This window comes from Felis catus, chromosome A2 (genome assembly GCF_018350175.1).
Source record: "Felis catus isolate Fca126 chromosome A2, F.catus_Fca126_mat1.0, whole genome shotgun sequence".
NCBI classification, from domain to species: domain Eukaryota; kingdom Metazoa; phylum Chordata; class Mammalia; order Carnivora; family Felidae; genus Felis; species Felis catus.
In genome coordinates this window covers 95756864-95781225 of record NC_058369.1, presented here as the reverse complement: position 1 = coordinate 95781225, position 24362 = coordinate 95756864, and the positions used below count along the sequence as shown (strand labels likewise).

The following is a 24362-nucleotide window of genomic DNA, read 5'->3' as shown; positions in this document are numbered from 1 at the left end:
CAACAAAACAAAATAAACTAAAATCCCTGTCCCCATGGAGTTTACAACATATTCGTGTAAGATGTTATTTTAATAACAACAACAACAATAACAACAACAACAACAACAAAGCCAAGAAGGGGATGGGGTTTTGGGATGCTGTAATTATTCAAAGGACGATTAGGGAATGTAACATTTGAGTAAAATAGGTAATATTTTATTAATTCCAATTATAATATTCCAGGCAGAGGAAATAGGCAGTGAAAGGAGCGTGCTCAATACATTCAAGGAACAGAAAAGAGGCCAGTATTATTGTAGTGTACACTGAGGAAGAAAGGAGTAGGATATGAAGTCAAGAAAAGTAATAGGGCAGACAGACTTTTGAGGGTCTTAAAGGGTCATCGTAAATTGCTAGGTAAAAAGAAAAAAGAAAAGAAAAACCACTAGAGGGTTTTTAGGAGAGGAATGAAAGACTTGACTTAGATTTAACAGGATCACCCGGCTGGCTATCTACAAGACTAAGGGGAGAGGCAGCAATGCTAGAAGCAGGGAGACGACTTAGGAAGTAGCTGCAGTAATCCAAGTAAAAGTTGATGGTAGCTTGGACCTGGGAGGTAGCAGTGGAGGTGGTGTGAATATTTGATCAGATTTTGGATGTACTCTGAAGGTAAGGATGGAATTTGCTGACAGATGGGAAGTAGGAGTGAGGGAGAAGAGGAAGATAAGAATGACTCCACGGTTCTTGGCCTGAACACCTAGAAGGCTGGAATTACCATTACTGAGAAGGGATGATTGCAGGAGGTGAAAATGTGAGTGGGAAGGTGGGGAATCTGCTTAAAATTGAGCATACTACATTTGAGAGGCCTACAAGATGTCAGGTAGGCAAGAGGATATACAAATGTGAACCTCAGGAGAGAGGTCTGAGCTAAAGACACAGTTTGAAAGTTAACAATGTATAGATTGTATACTATTTGTGTAAGTGATTTAATATTAAATATAAACCCACTGACATTTTCTATACATATTTTCCCAACTTTAAAATACTGAGATTTTTCTCCTGCCAATCTAATAGAAACTAATGACTTATAAGTTACTTAGTATATACATGTTAAAAATGATTCAAAAATAGAAGCCAGAAATCCAATTAGGGAGAAAACAAACAACATCAAGGAGTAAAGGGTATGAAAAAGGAAGGTAGTGAAAGGAATCATTCAGACCTTTAGGCTATATGACTTTTAGGTTATGCATTGGCACACTGACATTATGGTACATACTCTATTTAAAACTGGTCCTTGACATGTGGTTGATATGACCTAGGTTTAAGGGCACAAAATTCCAAATGAAGAGAGGTCTCTTTAAATCATATTCTAAATAGCAGGTGGGTAAGAGAAGTTCCTAAGTAAATGGACTTGAAACCTGTTTTTTCCCACTCCGATCCTTCCTGCACCTATTAATCTTATGTCCATACAGCTATGTGTTTACCTTCTCTTATAAGATAAGATTTGGAATTATAGTAAATTTCCTTCATTTTATCTCTCCCATCAGAGTTCCTCATCTAAAGAACTTTGGAGACAGGGCGCCTGTGTGGCTTTGTTGGTTAAGCGTCCGACTCCTGATTTTGACTCAGGTCATGTTCATGGTTCATTGAGTTCGAGCCCCATGTTGGGCTTTGTGCCTGCTCGGGAGTCTGTGTCTTCCTCTCTCCCTGCCCCTCCCTGCTCTCTCTTTCTCTCTCAAAAATAAACATTAAAAAAATAAAGAGCTCTGGACACAGAAAAATGATTTGAGGAACAGTTTTTAAAATTCTTCCACTGCTTCTATACAACTAGTACTATTTTAAGGGCCTAAGAGAGACATAAATTAATTTCATACAATAGATGCCAGGAACATCAGCAGCACCTGAGACATTACTGGAAGTGAAAACTCTCAGGTTCCACCCCAAATTGACTGAATCAGAAACTTTGAGGGTGGGGCCAGCGATCTGTGCATTAACAAGCCCTCCCAGTGATTCCAAAACATTTTAAACTTTGTGAACTTCTAGCTCAGAACATTAGGGATCAATTCTCTCAATGAATATCAATTGAAAAGGCTGCTAGGCTATAATCCTTGAGCATAAGAATCTTACTACTTTGCACTTTCACTGCATGAATCTGGCATTTAAGCCACATTCAAAGATTGTGAATAGTTAAAAAAATCAGAAGTAACACCTCCCTCTGAATTTGTTTTTCTCCATCCTAGGATACCAAGTTCTCAGTACAACTTCTATCTTTCCTTCCTAGTCCTCCTTACTCTATAGAAAAGGTAATTTTTTTTCAATCAGAATATCATACACTAACTTTTAAATTAATTCTGTGGATGTCATGTCAAGTCACAGTTCAGAGCATGAAATACTCTAAGATTACAGTTGACCCTTAAGCAACATGGAAGTTGGGGTGCTGACCCTACAGTCAAAAATCCACACATAACTTTTGACTCCCCCAAAACATAACTACCAATAACCTTCTGTTGACTGAAAGCCTCAATATAAAGTTGATTAACACATATTTTTAAAAATAATATATTTTTTAAATGTTTTTTTTTTTTTTGAGAAAGAGCAGGGGAGGGGCAAAGAGAGACGGGGGGACACAGGATCTGAAGCAGGCTCTGCGCTGACAGCAGAGAGCCCAAAAGCGAGGCTTGAACTCATGAACCGTGAGATCATGACCGGAGCTGAAGTCCAATGCTTAACAGACTGAGCCACCCAGGCACCCTGATTAACACATATTTCATACGTTATGTGTATTATATACTGTATTCTTGCCATACAGTAAGCTAGAGAAAAGAGAATGCTATTTAGAAAATCATAAGAAAAACACATTTATAGAACTTTACTGTATTTATCCCAAAAAATCCACATATAAGTGGGCCTGTGTTCAGATCCATGTTATTCAAGCATCAACTGTATTTATCCAAGTGTATCAACTTACAAGTAAGAAAATTGGGGCCTACAGACATTACATGGCAAGTACATCCTAACAGAGGTGGACAGACACCAAAGGATAAAATTATCGTCTCCAGTCATCTCTACCTAGACTGAGTCAAAATAGCTCCTCTAACAGATTTAAATAAAGTAAGGCATTAGAAAGACTGAAAGAAATACAAGATAATCTTTACTTTTCCAACTGTTTTCTGGAAATACAAATAAATACATCATCAAAAACCATCATTGATGGGGCACCTGGCTGATTAAGCTGGTTAAGCATCCAACTCTTGGGTTTTGGCTCAGGTCATGATCTCAAGGTTTGTGAATTCCAGCCCTGAACCGGGCTCCACGCTGACAGCGACAGCAAGGGCCTGCCTGGGATTTTTCTATTCCCCTTCCCTCTTTGCCCCTCCCCGTTTGTGCACATTGCTCTCTCTCTCAAAATAAATAAATAAACTTGAAACAAAGAAACCCATCACTGCTTTATTTCCTTGCAATAGTGATGCCTTTTTCTCATTTTGTGCTCTATATACTAACTGGAGAAAAGGACCCTTAACATTAATAGGAACACTCTGCAGCTATCTAGTGAGGTGGCATGCCACACGCACCAGAATCTTGTTCTCCACTGTCCTATCAGTTCGATACTAAATTTCCCAGAAATGAATCTCAAGACTGTTTACAGCAACTATTTCATTCAGATAATGTGGCAATTTTTCTGACCAACACTTACCTTCCTGGTTATACCCCATTCAACACAGAGACTGCCTGGAGAAAACTAGAGTGTAGCTCCTTTGATACTCTGTGCCCCAAGCTGAAAACCATTTTTTAAATTTATTTTAAAAATTTTGTTTAAGAGACGAAACAGATGAACATAAGGGAAGAGAAACAAAAATAATATAAAAACAAGAAGGGGGACAAAACATAAGAGACTCTTAATATGGAGAACAAACAGAGGGTTACTGGAGGGGTTGTGGGAGGGGAGATGGGCTAAATTGGTAAGGGGCACTAAGGAATCTACTCCTGAAATCATTGTTGCACTATACGCTAATTTGGATGTAGATTTAAAAAAAATAAAATTTAAATAAAATTTAAAAAAAATTTGTTTAAAGTTTTATTTATTTATTTTGAGATACACAGAGAGTGCATGAACTGGGGAAGGGCAGAAAGAGGGAGAGAGAGAATCCTAAACAGGCTCTGCACTGCCATTGAGGAGCCTGACAGCGGGGCTGTAACTCACAAACTATGAGATCATGACCTGAGCTGAAATCAATAGATGGACACTTAACCAACTGGGCCACCCAGGCGCCCCAAGCTGAAAACCATTTTTTTTTTAATTTTTTTTTCAACGTTTATTTATTTTTGGGACAGAGAGAGACAGAGCATGAACGGGGGAGGGGCAGAGAGAGAGGGAGACACAGAATCGGAAACAGGCTCCAGGCTCCGAGCCATCAGCCCAGAGCCCGACGCGGGGCTCGAACTCACGGACCGCGAGATCGTGACCTGGCTGAAGTCGGACGCTTAACCGACTGCGCCACCCAGGCGCCCCTGAAAACCATTTTAATTGTACTCTAATCTTATTTCACAAGGGTTCTGCGGTAACTTACAAGCAACATTCTGATAAATAAGTTAAGGGGAAATAAGTGTTGTGGAAGGTAGCACAGCCTTCCACGTGGAAAGAATATGAGCTTTGGAGCCATGAAGATCTACTGGGTTCACGTTTTATTTCTAGTCCTTAGTTGCCCTCATTTTAAAGGACAGAAGCCATAATATTAGCATTCTGCCTTACATTGTTGATATATTTAAGTTTTTAGTTATTTTAAAATATAAACATCTTGAGAACAGGAAGTACATTTTATATATCTCTGTATCACTCACATCATATCCACATAGGTGTTCAACAGATATTTAACTAATATGGAATAGATTTTATTATTATTTTTTATAGTAAGCTCCCTGCCCAACATGGGGCTCAAACTCACAACGCTGAGAGTTACATGTTCTACTGACGGAGCCAGCCAGATAGCCCTAATATGGAGTAGATTTTAATATATCAGATAAAACTCCTAATAAGTGCCCTTGCTTCCAGATTCCACTCCCTAAAGCACCCCCCCCCCAAACTACAACTAGCTTACCTTTATCAAAAGACAAATCTGATTTTGTCCAATTCCATTTTAAAACTTTCCCAAGGCTCATAGCCTTTAAGGAATTAAGGGAAAGTCTCTGCCCAAACCAGAATTTATCTCATCCTACCCTATCTCTTATAACTCAGGCCCACTTCTGAATTACTGAAGCTCCTGGAATGTTCTTCCCATGACCCTAACATGCTCCTCTTTAATAGGCTAACTTCTACCAGTCATTCAGGTCTCAAAAGCCACAGTTCAACTCTTAACTAACACAGTTAGATGTCCTGCCTCCCTAACTTGATAATACACCCAACTTAACATCTAATACTGAATATGTACTAGAAATGCATCTACTATCTACTATCTAGTATCTACTAATACTAGAAATGTTTATACTGCTTCTCCAATTATCTGTAAACTTTTTGGGGACAAGGGTCACACTGTACTGAGTTTTATATGCACTGTTTATCATAGTTACTGACACATAAAACACCTTTAATTAATAGTATTTATTGAACATAATGATAAAGTCCAATGTTCTCAAAATCATTAGTTTCCAATTTGATAATATAATCATGTTTATTTCCCTGTCTGTCTATAAATAATTTTGGGGGGAAAAAAACCATAGCTGTCTAGTAGGTTAAAGAAAAAGATTCTGGTGCCTTATTCTGTACATACATTTATTATGACAAAGAAGACAAAATGAGCATTATTACTTTCAAAGAACAGAGAAAATATTTCACAAGAACCTATTATCAGGGGACCTGCTTTGTGCTGGCCTCATCCCCAGAAATTATAGTCACCAAACTGGATTTGATCCCCAGTAAAAATAAGCAGAGCAATGAATGATAAGAGAAGAAACACAAAAAAGTTGCTTCTCAGCCTGGAATGCCATCCTGGGACCAAAAGTTGACATGCACCTGCTACAGATGACTGAACCAGAACGACAAATGAGCCTGAATTCCTGATAGCATTATGGAACCACCATAACAGCTCTGGACGGCCTGTTTCTAATTTCTCATTACTTAAGGAAAATGATACCCCTAATTTATTTATACCACTCTTTTTATAAGATTTTTAGAGCAATTGAACAATATGATTCTTAATTGATAGGAAAGACAATATAAAGTTAGGAGAAAATTTAATTTAGGAAAAAGCTGAAATTACCTAGGATAGGAGAGAGATAGTCTCAAGACAGGAACAGCAGAAGCCATAGAGGAAAAAGACAGACACCAATGATTATATGAAATACAAAAAAAAAAAATGTATGGCAAATGATGCCATAAACTAAGACTAAAAACAAAAGACAGACTCACAAAACATATTTGCAAACAAAGCTAAAGGATTACATTCATAACATATCAAAGAAAACAAAAAAATTGGTAAGAAAAAAATCCAATAGGAAAAAATGAGTAAAGATATGAATAAGGAATTCATAGAACTGAAAAATCAGAAGGACCGACAAATAGAACAAAGGATAGTCAGCTTCACAAATAGTTAATCAAATACAGAATTAAGTACCACAAGAAACTTTTTTTTTTTTACTAATTTTATTGCCAAAAACAAAAATCAGCAATGTTTAGTTTGTAGGGGAAATATTCTCAGTCATTAATGATGGCAATAAGAACTGCATCAACATTACTGAAAAATAATCTGACTTTCCTTTTCTTTCTCTCTCTCTCTTTCCCTCCCTTCCTGTTCCTTCCTTTCTTTCTTTCTTATTTATTTAAGCAATCTCTACACCCAACATGGGGCTTGAACTTACAATCCCAAGATCAAGAGCTACATGCTCTACTGACTAAGCCAGTCAGGCACCCTTGGCATTATTTGTTAAAATTAAAATGACACATACTAGGTATAAGATACTCACTGCAATACTGTTCATAATAGAAGACTAGAGACAACCTAGATGTCCAAAATGAACACAGATATGGTTTCAGACATCTATTACTACACCTTAAGCTTAATGACTCAAAACAATTATGTTTTATCTCACAATTATGTAGTTTGGCTGGGCAGTTTTTTGTTGTTGTTGTTGTTGTTTTTTTTTTTTTTTGCTGGTTTCACCTCTGAGTCTTCTGTGGGTTCTTCTCTGAGTGCATTCAGCTAAAAAGTCAGCTGAGCAAGCAGATCCAGAGAGTCCACTTTCATGTTTGCTGGTAATGCTGTCCACTAGGGAGTCTAGGTTCTCTTCCAAGAGACCTCTCATCCTCCTGTAGGCTAGCCCAGCTTCCTTATATGGCAGCTGCAGGAAATCATCTCTTGAAGGCCTCCTAAGGACTAAGCTCCAGCTCTTACACATCACTTCCACCATATTCATCGTTCAAAGCAAATCACAAGGTCAGCAAGACTCAAGAGATGGAGAAACAGATTCTGCTTCCAGACAGGAGAAGCAGCAAAGCCACAATGCAAAGGGGAATGCATGCCAGGATGGAAGGAATTTATGGTCATTAATCATTCTGCCATAGGTAGGTAGGGGTGTGTGTGTGTGTGTGTGTGTGTGCACGCGTGTGCGTGTGTACACGTGTGTGTCTGGATGTACACACACACAATGGTACACCATATAATCGTTAAAAACAAAGCATAGAACATTTAATATAGTATGTTATCATTTCTATGTGGGAAAACTATATATATATATATTTCATGATATATATGTATGTTCAGATATCCTGGAAATATACTTAAAAATTAACAAATGAAAAACTGGGCCATGCAAAGTAGTCTGCATGCTGCCTGAAGATAAAGGGCACTGAGGGGATGTCAGGAAGGCCAGCAGAGGTGTGAGTCAACAGGCTGGAGGCAAGGATAAAATGGGTGTTGTATGGAGACATGGAGCTGCATAGAATTGTGGGCCCAGTTAGTGGTTGCAGATCCACAAAAAAAGCACAGGCCAGCAGGCCCAGTGGTCAATGATGGAGGGTGGTAGAAGATGATCTACACGGCAGGGAGAATGGTAACACACTGAGCAAGTCAAACAACTGGGCAAACGATAACTATGTTGAAGCTAATGTGAAGCCAAGTTTCTTACTGCCAGAGAAGGCATTTATTTATTTACTTATTTTTTAAACATTTATTCATTTTTGAAAGGCAGAGAGAGAGCGCGAATGGGGGAGGGGCACAGAGAGAGGGAGACACAGAAACAGAAGCAGGCTTCAGGCTCTGAGCTGCCAGCACAGAGCCCCACGCGGGGCTCGAACTCACGGACCATGAGATCATGACCTGAGCCGAAGTCAGCCGCTTAACCAACTGAGCCACCCAGGCGCCCCGAGAAGGCATTTATAAACATGGAAAGAAAGAAGGTGAGAAAAAATCCTGGAGTATTAGACTGGAATTGGAAGTACAGGGACGAACTTATGGTTTTATAAAATATACACCTAGATACAGAAAAAATTATGGATATATATGTATGTATTACATATGTGTGCATGTATGCAAACCATACTTGCGTAGTCACACATTTCCTAGTCCCTATAAGTAATGACACCCCAGAAAGCAAGAGCACACTAAGCCCCTAAATCTTTTTTTTTTAATTTTGTTTAATGTTTTTATTTATTTTTGAGACAGAGAGAGACAGAGTATGAGCAGGGGAGGGGCAGAGAGAGAGGGAGACACAGAATTCGAAGCAGTCTCCAGGCTCTGAGCTGTCAGCACAGAGCCTGAAACGGGGCTCGAACTCACGGACTGTGAGATCACGACCTGAGCTGAAGTCGGACGCTTAACCGACTCAGCCACCCACGTGCCCCTAAGCCCCTAAATCTTTGTTTTTAAATACCGTCTTTTACAAAAACAAACAACAATGACAAAGACCAAACAGGGCTCCTTGGAGATATGGCTGATTCCAGGGCTAGACCAGGCAAAGTACAGAATGAACAAGGAACAGCATGTTCTGCCAGAAATGCAGAAAGAATGAGATGGGAGAATGATAAATAGGCAAATAAGCCAGCTTGAAGGGGCTCCCATGGGTTAAGTCAGGAACAATTTAAACAGCAAAGTAAGTAATAATAGTAACAAATCATAACAAATTAAATAAAATTGAAATCCATGAGTCCTTACTGATTTAATACACAACTGGGGGAGAAAGGAATGTTCCACCTTACAAAAAAATACCAACTAATACAAGTAGAAGGAATAATAGAAATAGAGGAATATCATTTGGCAATCATCATGTAAGTGGTTAATTAAGGTGAGAGCCTTCACTGATACCCACATTAAGGCTAGTAGTACAGATGTCTAATGAGAAACAAGATGCTGGTATAATTTTGGAATACCTCTCCACAAATACTGATCAAATGCAAAAGGATTTCAATATGATCAAGGTTTTAATCACCAACAGTGGCAAGGTTTGACATCATATGCCTCTGGATGCAATGCACTAAGAAGGGGACAGACCTATTTCTGTGGTATTCCTGGCCAGGAATGCATGAACTGATTGGAGTCATGAGGAAATATTACATGAACCTAGGCTGAGGGTCATACAGAATGTAGGGCCTGTGCTTCCTAAAACTGTCAAGGACAGGAAAGACAGGGAAAAATGAGGCTGAAGAAGTCTGAAGAAACATGACAACTAAATGTAAAATGTATTCCTGAACAGAATCCTGGACCAGAAAAGAATGAGATATTGCTCGGATTGTCAATGAAATATAAATTGGTTCTTTGCACTAGATGGTAGTGTTGTACCAATGCTTATTTTCTGATTTAGAGGGTTATATGTTGGTTATATAACAGAGTAACTTGTTTTTGAAAAATAGACACTATAGTGTTTACAGGTGCTGGGACACCATATCTGCTGCTTGCTCCAAAATGTTTAGAAAAAGACTAATACAGGATAAATATACATATATATATATATTTTTACACACATATATACACACGTATGTAGCATTATGTATGGAAACAGAGGACCGGCAATAAAAGAAATGCAGTAAAATATTAACAATGGTGAAATCTGAGGGAAGGGAATATAGGAGTTCTTTGCTATCTTCTGGCATCTTTCTGCAAGTCAGAGAAAGTCACCTTTTCTGTAAATCACTTTTTTCTGCCAGAGGCCAGAAAACAGAATAAAAACCCTGGCCTAATATGTTTATTTACATACTTTCCTTTATAATACTCTGAGGGGATAGGTTAAGAAGGAGGACAATGTTTTTAGGCTTATTTGGAAAAGAGCATCATTGAGTTTTTAAATGAAGTTTCCTCTCTTCGTGGATTTTCAACAGGCATTTCAATGAGGAAAGGAATCTTGACTTACTCATCTTTATGGTCCTAACACCTAATGCATTTATAATTTAGTCACTATTATATACTGGGACAGGAATTCTCAACATTGTTCTAATCAGAAAACAGTGACCTGAGTAACAAGAATTCTGCTACACAGAAAGGGAAAAACTGTCTATGTCAAGTGAAAATACGTCTGAGAACAGGAAAACAGCAAGGATTATCTTTCTTAGGAACTTGAAGGAGGATTATCTGCTCTATAGTCCTAAAAACAGAAGAATGTGTAACCAGTAGCAAAGGCCTTAACTTAAAGAATGGCAAACTGTTGGGAGTTTATGGTAAAAACAAACCAAACCAAACATGCAAACAAAAACAGAATAAAATGTTTAGAAGTGAGGTTTTTGGAGAAAACAATGGACAGTGGAAGATCATCTTTAAAAAAAAAAAATGTGAGGGTGGGACGTGTGGGTGGCTCAGCTGATTAAGCATCTGACTTCAGCTCAGGTCATGATCTCATGGTTGATGAGTTTGAGCCCTGCATCAGGCTCTGTGCTGCCAGCACAGAAGTTGCTTCAGATCCTCTACATCTCTCTCTCTCTCTGCCCCTCCCTGCTTGTGTGCACGCTCTTTCTCTTACAAAAATAAAAACATTAAAACAAACCCTTTTTTTTAAATGTTAGGAGAGTCTCGGTGGCTCAGTATGTTAAGCATCAGATTCTTGATTTCAGCTCAGGTCACACGGTCTCACAATTCAAGAGACTGAGCCCGTGTACCGTGTTGGGCTCTGCACTGACCATGCAGCACTTGCTTGGTATTCTCTTTCTCCCTCTCTCTCTGGCCCATTTCTCCTTTCTCAAAATAAATAAATAAACATTTAAAAAAAGTGAGACTTTGGAAAATGATTAGATAGAACTACATTAAATCATTAGGATAAACCATATATATTTAAAGATTTTTAAACCTGAAGGAATACATTTTCACTGAAATGTATTCAAACCTTCAAGACATCAGACAGTTGTCAAAGTTAAACTCAAAACTTAAAAACCTGAATAGATTTCATATAGCTCAACATCCTATCTTTCCTGGAGAATTTTTTTGGTACATTTTATAAGCTGTTGATCTCATTGCTAAACTAGAAGAAAAAAGAAGTTATGTACCTGAAGATCTATAATACAATTAACCATAATGAACTTCCAAATTATCTTTTCGAAGGTTTCAATAACTACTGAAAATTATATTTATAGTACATAACTCATCTGCTTTAGAAAATAAAAGATATTAATACCTTATGAAATGAGAATTTTTCTATTCAAAGCATTAGAGAATTAAAAATTGCTATATCTATATTACAACTTCTTTTCCTGATGGAGGAATCTAGCATATTACAAGTAAAACAACATTATTACTATAAATCAGAATCTGTATGGTTTTTAAATGGAGATAAAACACTTCTTATGACTATTATATGAATTGAATGAAATTATGTATATAAAGCATTTAGCATGGTGGCTAGTGTGAGTCAAGCACTCAGTAAATGGCATTAAATGTGTTTATTCTCATAGAAATGATGTGAAACAACCCTGAAATATGGTGAAGTGACTTCAAAACCTATTAGAGATGTCTATAAAGGCAGATGGATAGAATCTAGACTGACAAATTCGATAAGGAAAGGAATTCTTACTTAAACTTGTAGTCCCAGAATCTAACATAGTGCCTGGCACACAAAGTAGGCATTCAATAAAGGTTTACTGACATGAAGTGAATATGAAAGGAAGTTATCTGTAAAAGAAAAAAAGAGGTAGCCTGAGATTGTCTGAAAAATAAGCTTACAGTCCAAGAATTACTATTCCCTAAGCAAGTCACTTAGAGAAAGTAAAGAAAATACAGAAACATTTTTAGAACCATGCATAGAAACTCCTCTGACTGGCTTTTTAAATAATAACAGAGTCACTCTCAAGTCTGTTTGGGCAAATGTGTCATATATGAAGTCTAATATTATAGAAAAGTACTTTTAGGGGCGCCTAGTTTGCTCAGTCGGTTGGGCAGCCGACTACAGCTCAGGTCATGAACTCACCGTCTGTGAGTTCGAGCCCCGCATTGGGCTCTATGCCACAAGCTCAGAGCCTGGAACCTGCTTCCAATTCTGTGTCTCCCTCTCTCTCTGCCCCTTCCCTGCTTGCTCTCTGTCTCTGTCTCCCTCACAAAAATAGTAAACATTAAAAAAATTTTTTTTAATAAAAATAAATAAAAAAAGAAAAGTATTTTTAAATTTCATCTAAATAACTGTTGTATCCATCCTCAAAGAGTGAAAAAGCACCCAAGGCACTGAGGAATATTTTCTAAATTCCATTCAAGGAGAATCAGATAAGCTTAATTCAAGTTTTTCCATCTATTTATACAGAAAAATTACCTCGGAACTTTTACTTACAAGTACATTGTAAATATACATATTTCACTTTCACAAGTTCATCTTGAAAATCAACTCTCAAAAGTGAGCAGTGCTACCGGAATACAAAAGAGTAGCTAACGAACTTTTCTCCCTTGTCTCAGCAGCCACCTGTTAGAGCTCATCCTTATGGCACAATCTGCATGGTTTTGCAACATTTTCATACTGAAAACTCTAAATTCTCAGTGCAGCTGGCAAGGAGAAAAGTATAATACGAAAATACAGTCCTATCTTCCCCACTCTATTTCCAAAGATAATAGGGATCAATACACTTAAAAAAAAAAAAAAGGCTTTTCTAAGTTAATGGCCCATCACCTCACTTTTATTGGAAACTGATCAATTTTATGCAAAGCAAATCACGTCTTTAATAATACACTCAGTGCTTGATTCTGAAACAAGCCAGTAAAGTACACTTCTAGACAGACAGCTGGAGCTACATCTCCTGAGCCTACTTCAAACTAAAATCTGTGAACAATGTGAAGTTACAAATCAAATAATAATCCAAAATCAATTGCTGGAAGAAGGTTTTGAAAACAACAATAAAAATCATCATTAAACACATCTACCTTTCCTAACAAAATGACTATGTCTTCAGGAAAAAAAAAATGACAAAGCTACCAGTTTACATTACAGAACAGTTTACAGAATAGTAACAAGGAACCTGCAATATGCAGAGAAAAATTATTCTTAAATTATTATTTGCTTCCTGCAGTGCCCTGTAAAGTGTCAAAAGCATGAAGGCCACTGACAATATTACAATTATTTTTTAATCGAATTTCTGGAAAGTTCTGCAGTGGCAGTTTAGAAAGCAAACTAAATTTTGAAGAGAAAAAATGCTTAGCCGGAAATCTGGAAATAAACATTTCGTTTATTTTTTAACTAAGAAGCAGTAAGGTCATAGGGGCCAAAATGTGTAATATCTGTAGGTGGCTGATCCAAATCAGTAAAAATGGGTCTCTCTAGAATTAAGGACTTAAAATAATATCTTACCAATACAATCTGACATGATCTTTAAAAATCACTTTTTTTTAATCACTGACAATGCAAAACTTTCCAATACAAAATTTATTTCAACAAACACAAACACATACTTCATAAATTAAGAACTAAATGTAAATCCAAAACACTAAAAATTACTTAAAGACATGAAAAAACATATTTGAAACATCAGACTTTTGTTTTTACGTTCATTTCTTAGATCTACTAGCAAAGCTCTTCTGGAAAGGGTCTTCATTCCAATACAAGATTGTTTAATATGCAAATTCCGTGTGAATAGAGCTTTTGAGACTAATTCTTAAAACCTCCTTAGGAGATGCTTAATTACAGCTGTAGTTCCAATCTCCTGCGACTCAAACAGTAATGCACAGAAAAGAGCCTATACACAGTTACGGTGAGGAATGAAGGTCCAGGAGAGACCCATCCTTTTGTTTTGGTGGCAGACGCTGCAAAAATAAAGGTCCAATAGAGCTATCTGCACCTATCCCCACCCACCACAACCCTACAGAGCACTTTCACCCATCCACTCAAGACCCTCTAGCTCACGAGATTTGCCCAACCCGTGGCTTTCCACGTCTTAAAGGATGGGCGGGGGAGGCTGCGAGGTCTGGGATACAGATAGAAAAAGGGGGAGAACACAGATCTTTGAGGACAGAGGGACAAGGAACTGCATCTGGACGAGGATGGGACGTGCCACGGAGACTTGCAAATTCACTGGGAGAAAAGCCCCATGGGACCAACAAAGGCTGTTGCCTATTCAAGGATGGGGACAGGCAGAGGTACAATCCTCCACAAGAGAAAGGAGACACATTTGTAAGAGACCCGGGAGGGCGTGGACTAGGCAGCGCCGAACTCAGAGCCCAAAAAGGGTTGAGATAATCTCAAACACATTCGTATGGTGAAGCTGAGACTTACGGTTACTTCCCGGGCTGAGGATAAGGGTCAGGTGGACCCCGAAGCTCTGCAGTTCTGCCAACGCCGTGGCCGCCTCAGCCTCTCGCGCCGAGCAGGTGACCTCAGGTACCCTCCCGCCCCACCCACCCAGGCGGGTGCCCCCTCCTCGCCGGCCGGAGTACGCCGGGCAGAGGCTGCTGGGGCCGAGGGTGCGCACTAGAGGCCCGCGAGGAACGCTGCGTGAGACGGAGGCACCCGCGACGAGGCTCAGACTGGGCGGGCGCCCCCCATCCCTCTCTGGCCGCCTCGCCGCCTCACTCAAGAGAGGGGAAGAGGGGGCGGTGGCTTTTGCCTCCGCCTCGCGGTCAAGTCCGGCTCATGCTCCAGCCTTGCACGCGCGCACGCAGCCCGGGCCGCCCTCCTCCCCACCCCCGCCTCCGGCTCAGCCGCTAGCGTGCCGGCCGCTGCCACCCCCGTCCTCGAGCCGCCGGCACCACCAGCACCAGACAGCCCGCAGCCCCAGCGGGAAGCAGCAGGAACGGCAGCAGCTAACCCGTCGACCCGGAAGCTTTTCCGTCGCCAACCGCGACGCTGCAAGGCGCACAAACCCGGAAGTGATTTCCTCGCCCCGGTAGCGGCGATATGGAAATCAAAGGCTTTTGAAGACCTGGAAACCCTTACTTTCGGGAGAGTGTGATATGGTGCTGAGGTGCGAGTAGAGGGAAGGCCAATAAAGAACTAGGCGGCAAGAGTTTCTCCGAGTCCAGAGACTCGAGCGCTTGAGGCGCATTTTGGGAAGAGCGGCCGAACACTCCAGGAGGCTTCTGGTGGCTACGGAGGGTTTTCCTGTCACAGGAAGTTAGGCCTGGCTGCTGGGAAAGAGAAGGAAGGAGGAATGAGAAAGCGGTGACAGCACCCCGCCCCGCAGGTGACTGTCCCACCCAGTGAGTTGAATGTAGCGGTCCTGGAAGTGCTCGGCCGCCCGCACGGGTGAGACGAGGAGGAGCGAGAACCAGATTCCCGCGAGGGAAAACAGAGGTGGGAGGCTGAACTACCTCCACATCTAGTTTCTCCAGGCAAGGAATTTATTTCTTAAAAGTAGTAACAAAGAGGCCAGAGCCACTTCTGGGGTGGCAGCTCTTTGAGCAAAGAGACGTGCACATCCTTTCCCGGTAGTGGACGTTGGGTGGTGGCGGAGGAAAAATCTGGCAGAATGTTGGAGATTTTTTTGTTGTTTTTGTTTTTGTCATTTCGGGAAAGGCGATTCACAATTGTCATTCCAGCTCATCTAACCTCTTAACACTTCTATCTTTTGAGGCTTTGGGGTTTCTCTGCTTTTTATTTATGGTGTATTTATCTTCAAAAGAAATCATTGATCTAGATGGCCTAACTCAGGATCTCACTCCCATTCCCTTCTGACTCGCTTAGAGAACTTGTGCACCTTCACAATTTGTTTGCAAATGCTTCTTTCTCTTTGAATCTATAGTCTCTTAACTGCCTTGGTGGCCTCATCTTATTTGGGGGAAATGACAAAAATTCAAATATGTTTTCAAAAAAGTATAAAAACGATTCATTCCATGATCTTCTCCAGCCCTCACACCATGCTTTACTGTTAGTTGGTTCACCTACATATTGGGTTGCAGAACTATAGTGGCAGCTGATACACAGCATATTTAGTACACTATGTATGAAATTATGCTCCCCCAAATAACCTTAAGTAACATTGGTGTTCACTGTAGGATTTCATTTGGTTCCCGATGTCAGTATTACTTAGTTCCTTCTGTATTAGCCATATTTAGTGTAATTGCCTTCAAAAGCAATTTGAAGATTATTAAGTATCTTAAGTTACAGAACGGAATGTCACTTAACAGAAAGAAAGTCTTTGAAAATTATCAGTGACACTTGTTGACCTTGATGATAAGTGATGATTAGAATTGGTGGGAGGGACAAGGAGGAAGCAAGCTTACTTAGAAGTAGCACCAATGGCTATTTTCTGTTCTACTTTATTAATAATTCCTCTCTTTTTAGCAAAAGGATGAGATTTCTATGGTCAATAAATCCCTATGGAGGAATTCTTACTGATAATTTAGTTGCCATCTCTTCTCTTTAACGTTATAATGCTATAAAATAGTGAATTGTTCCAAGGGAATAGGGAAGGGTCAAATAACTTAGCTACTCTACCTCAGCTTTTTTCCTGTAACATGGGGATAACAGTAATAATACCTATTTCATCAGGTTTGGGGGGGAACAATGAATTAATGTATGTAAAGCATTTAACATAATGTCTAGTACATAGTAAGCATTGTAAGCGTTATTCACATTATTTTTAAAACATATTAAGTGTTATATTGAGAAAATGAAAGCAACAAAACCTAAGGACAACTTGATAAAATCACTTTGGCTGGTGGGGATAAAAAATATGCTTTCTCAGTGATTTTCAACTATGTGAATAGAAACATTTTGTGGGTTTGGCTTGGTTTGGTTATTTCAAGTTGACGGGAGTTAAACAAAAGATTGAGAAACATTGTTTAAGGATGAAGAAAGGGGATCATTTTCTGTCTCAGGAACATTTTACAGAGACCTAACATAACATCCCAATTTTTGGTTTTTACTTACGAAGATATACTTTCTGATCACTGCTGGTAATTTCCTTTTTTTTTTATAAGTGAAATATTTTATTTATTTATTTATTTTAATTTAATTTCCTTTTAAATTTACATCCAAGTTAGTTAGCATATAGTGCAACAATGATTTCAGGAGTAGATTCCTTAATGCCCCTTACGCATTTAGCCCATCGCCCCCTCCCATAACTCCTCCAGTAACCCTCTGTTTGTTCATATTTTGAAGTCTCTTATGTTTTGTCTCCCTCCCTGTTTTTATATTATTTTTGCTTCCCTTCCCTTGTGTTCATCTGTTTTGTCTCAAAGTTCGCATATGAGTGAAGTCATATGATTTTTGTCTTTCTCTAATTTCACTTAGCATAATACCCTCCAGTTCCATCCACATAGTTGCAAATGGCAAGATTTCATTCTTTTTGATTACTGAGTAATACCCCATTGTATCTGTATACCACATTTTTTTATCCATTCATCCATTGATGGACATTTGGGTTCTTTCCATACTTTGGCTATTGTTGATAGTGTTACTATAAACATTGGGGTGCATGTGCCCCTTTGAAACAGCATACCTGTATCCCTTGTATAAATACCTAGTAGTACTATTGCTGGTTTGTAGGTAGTTCTATTTTTAATTTTTTGAGGAACCTCCATACTGTTTTCCAGAGTGGCTGCACCAGTTTGCATTCTTATCAGCAATGCAAAAGAGATCCTCTTTCTCCGCATCCTCACCAACACCTGTTGTTGCCTGAGTTGTTAATGTTAGCCATTCTGACAGGTGTCAGGTGGTATCTCATTGTGGTTTTGATTTGTATTTCTCTGATGATGAGTGATGTTGAGCATTTTTTCATGTGCCATTTGGCCATCTGGATGTCTTTTTTGGAAAAGTTCATGTCTTTTGCCCATTTCTTCACTGGATTATTTGTTATTTGGGTGTTGAGTTTGCTAAGTTCTTTATAGATTTTGGATACTAACCTTTTATCTGATATGTCATTTGCAAATATCTTCTCCCATTCTGTCGGTTGCCTTTTAGTTTTGCTGATTGTTTCCTTCAATCTGCAGAAGCTTTTTATGTTGATGAGGTTCCAGCAGTTCATTTTTGCTTTTGTTTCCACTGCTGGTAATTTCTACTAGCGTGTACTTTGTAAACTGGTAAGTCATCTTGTCAACTTTGACTTCTGCTTACTAAATTTGCAATACCCATATTCACATACTGAATCTTCTCTTCTTCTCCTGTGTAAAAGGCTCTAGTTTGTGCATCTGTACTCAATATAGCAAATGTTTTTTTTTTTTTAAGTTTATTTATTTTGAGAGAGAGAGTCGGGGAGGGGCAGAGAGAGGGAGAGACAGAATCCCAAGCAGGCTTTGTGCTTTGGATCCTCTGTCCCCTTTCTCTCTCTGCCCCTCTCCAGCTTGTTCTGTCTCTCTCTCTCTCTCTCTCTCTCTCTCATAAATAAACCTCTCTCTTTCTCTCTCTCTCTCTCTGTCTGTCTCACTCTCCCATAAATAAACCTAAAAGAAAATCATTCCTTTGGGGGAAAAAAAAGTATTTTTGATGTTTTGTTAAACTTTCTGGAATAGCAAAGAAATGTAACAAGCCTGCTCATGGGGACTAAATGGCATTTGTACACCTCCCCTTTTCCAAAGTGAAAACCAGAAATGCCCCTACTTTTCCAAAGTGAAACCCAGAAATGCTTTCAAATGATCCCAGGTAAGGTACCACCCTTAGTTGAGAACCACTTCTATATATTTGTAAGACCTTATCGCTTGGAACATTACCAGTTATACCTAAGCATTTTTCAGAATAGAATGAGCCATAACAAAATGTCACCTATTTCCTATACTTAGTCACTTGAACTTTTATCTAAAACTCAGTCTAAACATATTGCTAACTGTAGTTATACCTTTCTCTATTATTTTTTAGCTCAAGTTATTCTTTTCCAATCCCTCTGCGTGTGTTTCTGCCTTAGCAGTTTTGCCTTGATATGTTAACAACTTTTGTTCTTTTCCTAACTTAATTAAGCCTTTGTTTTCTTCTTTCATGTCACTGAAAATGTGTGTATTTAAAATATTCAAGTATGAATATTTCTTGAAAATCAATTTTTAGAATCTTTGGAGGATATGTTAACATTAAATGATGTAAAAACAAAATACCGTAACCCTCATGGTTGTGCCTTTTTTCTATTACATCACATTTGTTTATGTTTTAAAAGGTGAGTGGACTGTGTAGTACTATATATTCCAGAGAAATTATGAGTATTAATAAAGTATTTTCCTAGATTTTTAAAAATGTTTATTTACTTTTGAGGGAGAGAGAGAGAGAGAGAAAGAGACATAGAGTACGCATGAGGGAGGGGCAGAGAGAGAGGGAGACACAGAATCCGAAACAGGCTCCAGGCTCTGAGCTGTCAGCACAGAGCCCAACGTGGGGCTTGAACCAATGAACTGTGAAATCATGACCTGAGCCAAAGTCAGATGCTTAACCGACTGAGCCACCCAGGTGCACCCCTCCCCATTTTTTTAATGGAAGTTTATCAGCACAGGAATTGATTATTTTATATTGTGTCTAGAAGATAAAGGATTACTTGATTTCTCTTTTAGGTGCTTAACAGAAAAAAAGGTTTGTGTAATTATGCTACATATATTATACAATGTATTCACAACACAGTGTCTTTTTTTTTTTTTTTTTTAAACAACCAAGAAAGTGCTTGAAATTCAAATACTTTTTGGAAATTCACCAGTGGATACTTAAATTAGTCTGGGGAAAAGGTGTGTGTGTGCACACAAGCGTGTGCATGTGCATGTGTAAAATACATATTTGGAAGAAAAAGTTGGAGTTATCTAGGGAATTGATAATGGAAGTGGAAAAGATTCTTAAATCATCATCAGAAAGATTTTATCAACTGACCAAGTGTTTTTGATTCTGCAATAGGCATCTCCAAAGAAAATTTATAAGGTATATTTTAGCTAATCCAAATGTCAAATATCGAAGTTCTTTCTAAAGATTTTGGAGAGAATGTCAATGGCAGCTGCCTATTTCCAGCTTCCAAGCTTTTAACAATATGACATTTACTGGTGTAATTTATGGAAAATAAATGTGTAGAATTCTGAATTATTATCTCAGGTCATTATTTGCTTAGTATTTATAAGACATTTTATAATCTTTTTTTTTTTAGGTCCAAAAGGCAGATTCTTACACAGTTTAGACATACAAAATTATTATCTCCATTAAATTTTTTCACAGAAAAGGAAAAAAGGAACATGAGAAAATCTTAAAATTATAAGCTAAGATTTTGAATAGTTCAGTGGTAAGATCGTCATCTCTGGCTTGCCTTTTAGGTATTATATATATTCTAAGATAGAAAAATAAACATGTTATTTTTGAAATTGTTTTTCAAACTGATTATGTTGATTATGTGTTTTTTAGTATTTAGAGAATTTCTGTTTGTTTGTTTTATAAAGCAATGGGAAATCCAGAAAACATAGAAGATGCATATGTTGCTGTTATTCGTCCAAAGAATACTGCCAGTCTCAATTCTCGGGAATACAGAGCTAAGTCCTATGAAGTGAGAACAATTTACTAACATTTGATTTGCTACCATTGAATGTCATTTTTGGTTATTTTCATTTACATATATAGTCTTCTCATATCCTGTGAATTTTGGTTGACAACCTAGATCTTGGAAAAGTAGAACTGATGCTTCTAAAATCTCTGCTCCTCACCGTCTGCTTATCTGTTGCATGCCTTGTGACCATTTTTTAATTGATAGGTGTAAATTATTAGATACTAAAGGCAGTCATTTGTGTTTTCTTTATAATGTATAAATTTAATTTTTAAAAAGTACAATTTATGAAATGACTCTCAAAAATTAAAAAAAACATTGCAAAAGTCAGCTTATTCCAAGTTCCAATGTAAATATTGTTCTTGGTTATTTCCCCAAAGAACTCTTTTTTAACAGTTCATTTTAAAATATCTTTTTAACTTTAAAGTTTTAGGCAATTAAGTTACTTCTCTGTAGTCTGGAATTGTATTACATATACTAATAAACGTGATTGAGGCCAAAAAAAACCCAACAACAACAAAACCTAAAACAGAATTATCTCTTCTATGTGACAGATTCTAGGCATCATAAAATACTTCTAACTCCAGCTAATTTCTCTAGCTTAAATTGCTTTCTTAAGGTTAGTTATCTGAAACCTATTAAAGGATATTGCAGAGGTTCTCAGGAGGTTGCTGCTTCAGTAATGCTCTGGCTTACCAGTTTTCAATCCTGAATGTACTGTTGAATCACCTGGGGAACTTTAAAACTTTCACTACCAGGGCCCCACTCCCCACACATGCTGATTTAATAGGTCTGGGATGAAGCTAGGCATTGCTATTGTTTTAAAAGCTTCCCAGGATATTCTAATATGAAGCTAGGGTTAAGAAAGACTGCTGGCTTATTATAATCTAGGGCAAGTAAATTTTATTTTAAATTTTAATATTTTTCTCATCTAAGATTTTGTTGCATGAAGTTCCCATTGAAGGACAGAAAAAAAAGAGAAAGAAAGTTTTATTGGAAACTAAACTTCAAGGCAACAGTGAAGTAACACAAGGCATATTGGATTATGTAGTAGAAACTACCAAACCAATTTCTCCTGCAAACCAGGGTATCAGAGGTAGGAAACTTTTTCTTTTCTTTTTCTTTTTTTTTTTTTAATACAGTTTCCTTCAACTGATTGTGGAGAAAGATATTTTTAAAAATATATTAAGATCAATTTCTTTGGGTAGCCTGGATAGCTCAGTTTTAGAGTGTGTGACTCTTAATCTCAGGGTTGTAAGTTCGAGTCCCACATTGGGTTTAAATATTACTTAAAAATAAATTTTTTATTTTTTAAAAAATTGTTTATTATTTTTGAGAGAGAGACAGGGTAGGAGCGGGGGAAGGGCAGAGAGAGAGGTAGACAACCGAATTTGAAGCAGGCTCCAGGCTATGAGCTGTCAGCACAGAGCCTGATGTGGGGCTTGAACCCATGAACTGTGAGATCATGACCTTAGCTGAAGTTGGACACTTAACTGACTGAGCTACCCAAGCGCCCAAAAATAAAATCTTTAAAAAAAAAAAAATCAATTTCTTTTTATGTTCCTTTCCATTAAAAAAAAGAAAAAAGCTTGAAAAAGACTCAGAAAACTTTTTTTAAGGTGTAGCAAAGCCCTTCAAGAAATAACTTGACTATAATGTTCTTTTAAGTTGAAAAATATTTAAATAAGTTGCAGTGTTAATGATTTGTTCAGTGGAGATAGGAAACCAAGGGGTGTCTTGAAAACTAAGAGAAAATTCAAATCACTTTTACAAGAAATATAGTTCTCAATTTAAGTGTCTTTGAACTACAATTTTTATTTATAAGGAAGCTGTTTAAAAATTAACCAATTGGGGTATCTGGGTGGCTCATTCGGTTAAGTGTCCAACTTCAGCACAGGTCATGATCTCGTGGTTAGTGAATTGGAACCCCGTGTTGGGCTCTGTGCTGACAGGTTAGAACCTGGAGCCTGCTTCAGATTCTGTGTGTGTGTGTCTCTCTCTGCCTCTCCTTCACTCACGCTCTGTTTCTGTCTGTCTCTCAAAAATGAATAAATGTTTAAAAAAAAAAAGTTACAAAAATTACAAACTATGTCCAAGATTCAGGCATTATTATTAAGAAGCTAAAGCCAATTTCAGTCAAATAGCTGTTGAAAACAGTTGTTGATGAGGTAAGCATACCTCTCTGTGCCTACTTTGTTTTTTTTTTTAAAGCTTGTGCGGTGTTTTTTTTTTTTTTTTTTCTGTTACTCTGTCTAGAAATTGTCTAATTCATCTGTTTTCAGTAAAGAGACTTTATGTTGCAGAGATAGGGTTGAATCCTGTGGTTTCAGTTATTAGTTATTTTGGGTATTTGTTGTCTAGAGACAGTTGAACTGTAAGCCTCTGATTCATAATTTTTAGAGTATCATTCACCATATTTTACCTTTTTTTTAATGTTTATTTTTGAGAGACAGAGACAGAGCATGAGTGGGAGAGGTGCAGAGAGGGAGACACAGAATTTGAAGCAAGCTCTAGGGTTTGAGCTGTCTCCACAGAGCCCGACAGAGGGCTTGAACTTGTGAACCATGAGATTGTGACCTGAGCCAAAGTTAGGCGCTCAACCAACTGAGCCACCCAGGTGCTCCCATATTTTTTTTTACCTTTCTAATAGGTAATCTCCCTAAGAGGGCCTGAAGGGTAGAGGCTCTAAGGCCTTACAACTCTGTTATAATAAGTTACTGCATAAATTTATAGATCTCTGATACATATTCTAAGTCCCTTAAAGAGATCTCCTTTCCCTAATCATCAGATTGATTTTTTAATAAAATGATCTAGAAATTGATCTTAGCTAAAAAGGGGACTATCCTTGTTGGTGATCAAGGCACATAAAAGGCTCTTTTTGAACGCCACAAATTTGTCAGTCTTTTCTACCTTAGTCTTGAACTTCTCTGATAAATTTTCATCTAGACTTGTTCTACTGTTGCCAAATTGTTGTAGTTATCAGGATTGATCCTGAGATCAAATTCCTGAGACATATATCCAGATCACATATTTGAGCTAAGACAGACGAGTCATAATTTGTTATGTGAATTAGCCATATTCTGCCACTCAGTCCATTCACCCAGAAGGGGGATGGAGTGGTGTCATTGTTAACAAAGATGTCCTCTGGCCCAGAGAAATGGGTAGTGCTTTTAGAAGATTTTCCAGGAGATGTAAAAAATTTTTTTAATGTTTATTTTTTGAGAGAGAGAGAAATGGAGAGAGAGAAACAGCATGAGCGGGGGAGGGGCAGAGAGAGAGGGAGACAGAATCCAAAGCAGATTCCAGGCTCTGAGCTGTCAGCACAGAGCCCGATGTGGGGTTTGAACCCACAAGCTGTGAAATCATGACCTGAGCTGAAGTTGGACGCTTAACCAACTGAACCACCCAGGCACCTCTAGGAGCTTTTAATAAGAGAAATTAAAATGGCGAACTTTAACCTAACTAGTTATGTTAGTTATAATGAGCCATACCACATCCTGACTATACTTTTTGTATTGAGTTTTCTAAATATATGAAATATTTTTGTAGAGTAAGAGGATTCCTTATACA

General features: G+C 38.1%; 2 protein-coding genes across 9 annotated transcripts in view; one reads left to right on the top strand and one right to left on the bottom strand.

The window, feature by feature from the left end:
• The window catches only part of ANKIB1 (ankyrin repeat and IBR domain containing 1), a 146524-nt gene extending 131474 nt beyond the window's left edge, over nt 1-15050 (bottom strand). For 2 of the 4 annotated variants that reach the window (XM_011280381.4, XR_006594196.1), the window contains exon 1: nt 14636-15049. The gene's annotated coding sequence lies outside the window, so the exon portion shown is untranslated. Of the gene's footprint in view, nt 1-14635 lie in introns of all 4 variants that reach the window. The other 2 variants (XM_011280382.4, XM_045052363.1) reach the window with 2 other exon arrangements.
• Nucleotides 15051-15255: 205 nt separating this feature from the next.
• The window catches only part of KRIT1 (KRIT1 ankyrin repeat containing), a 40708-nt gene continuing 31601 nt past the window's right edge, over nt 15256-24362 (top strand). Inside the window, exons 1-3 of one of the 5 annotated variants that reach the window (XM_003982743.6) lie at nt 15256-15542; nt 20692-20795; nt 21729-21888. In XM_003982743.6, coding sequence (XP_003982792.2) covers nt 20694-20795; nt 21729-21888 — 262 coding nt within the window. In that variant the 5' untranslated portion in view covers nt 15256-15542; nt 20692-20693. Of the gene's footprint in view, nt 15691-18356; nt 18382-20691; nt 20796-21728; nt 21889-24362 lie in introns of those variants that run through there. The other 4 variants (XM_011280378.4, XM_011280377.4, XM_011280380.4 and 1 more) reach the window with 4 other exon arrangements.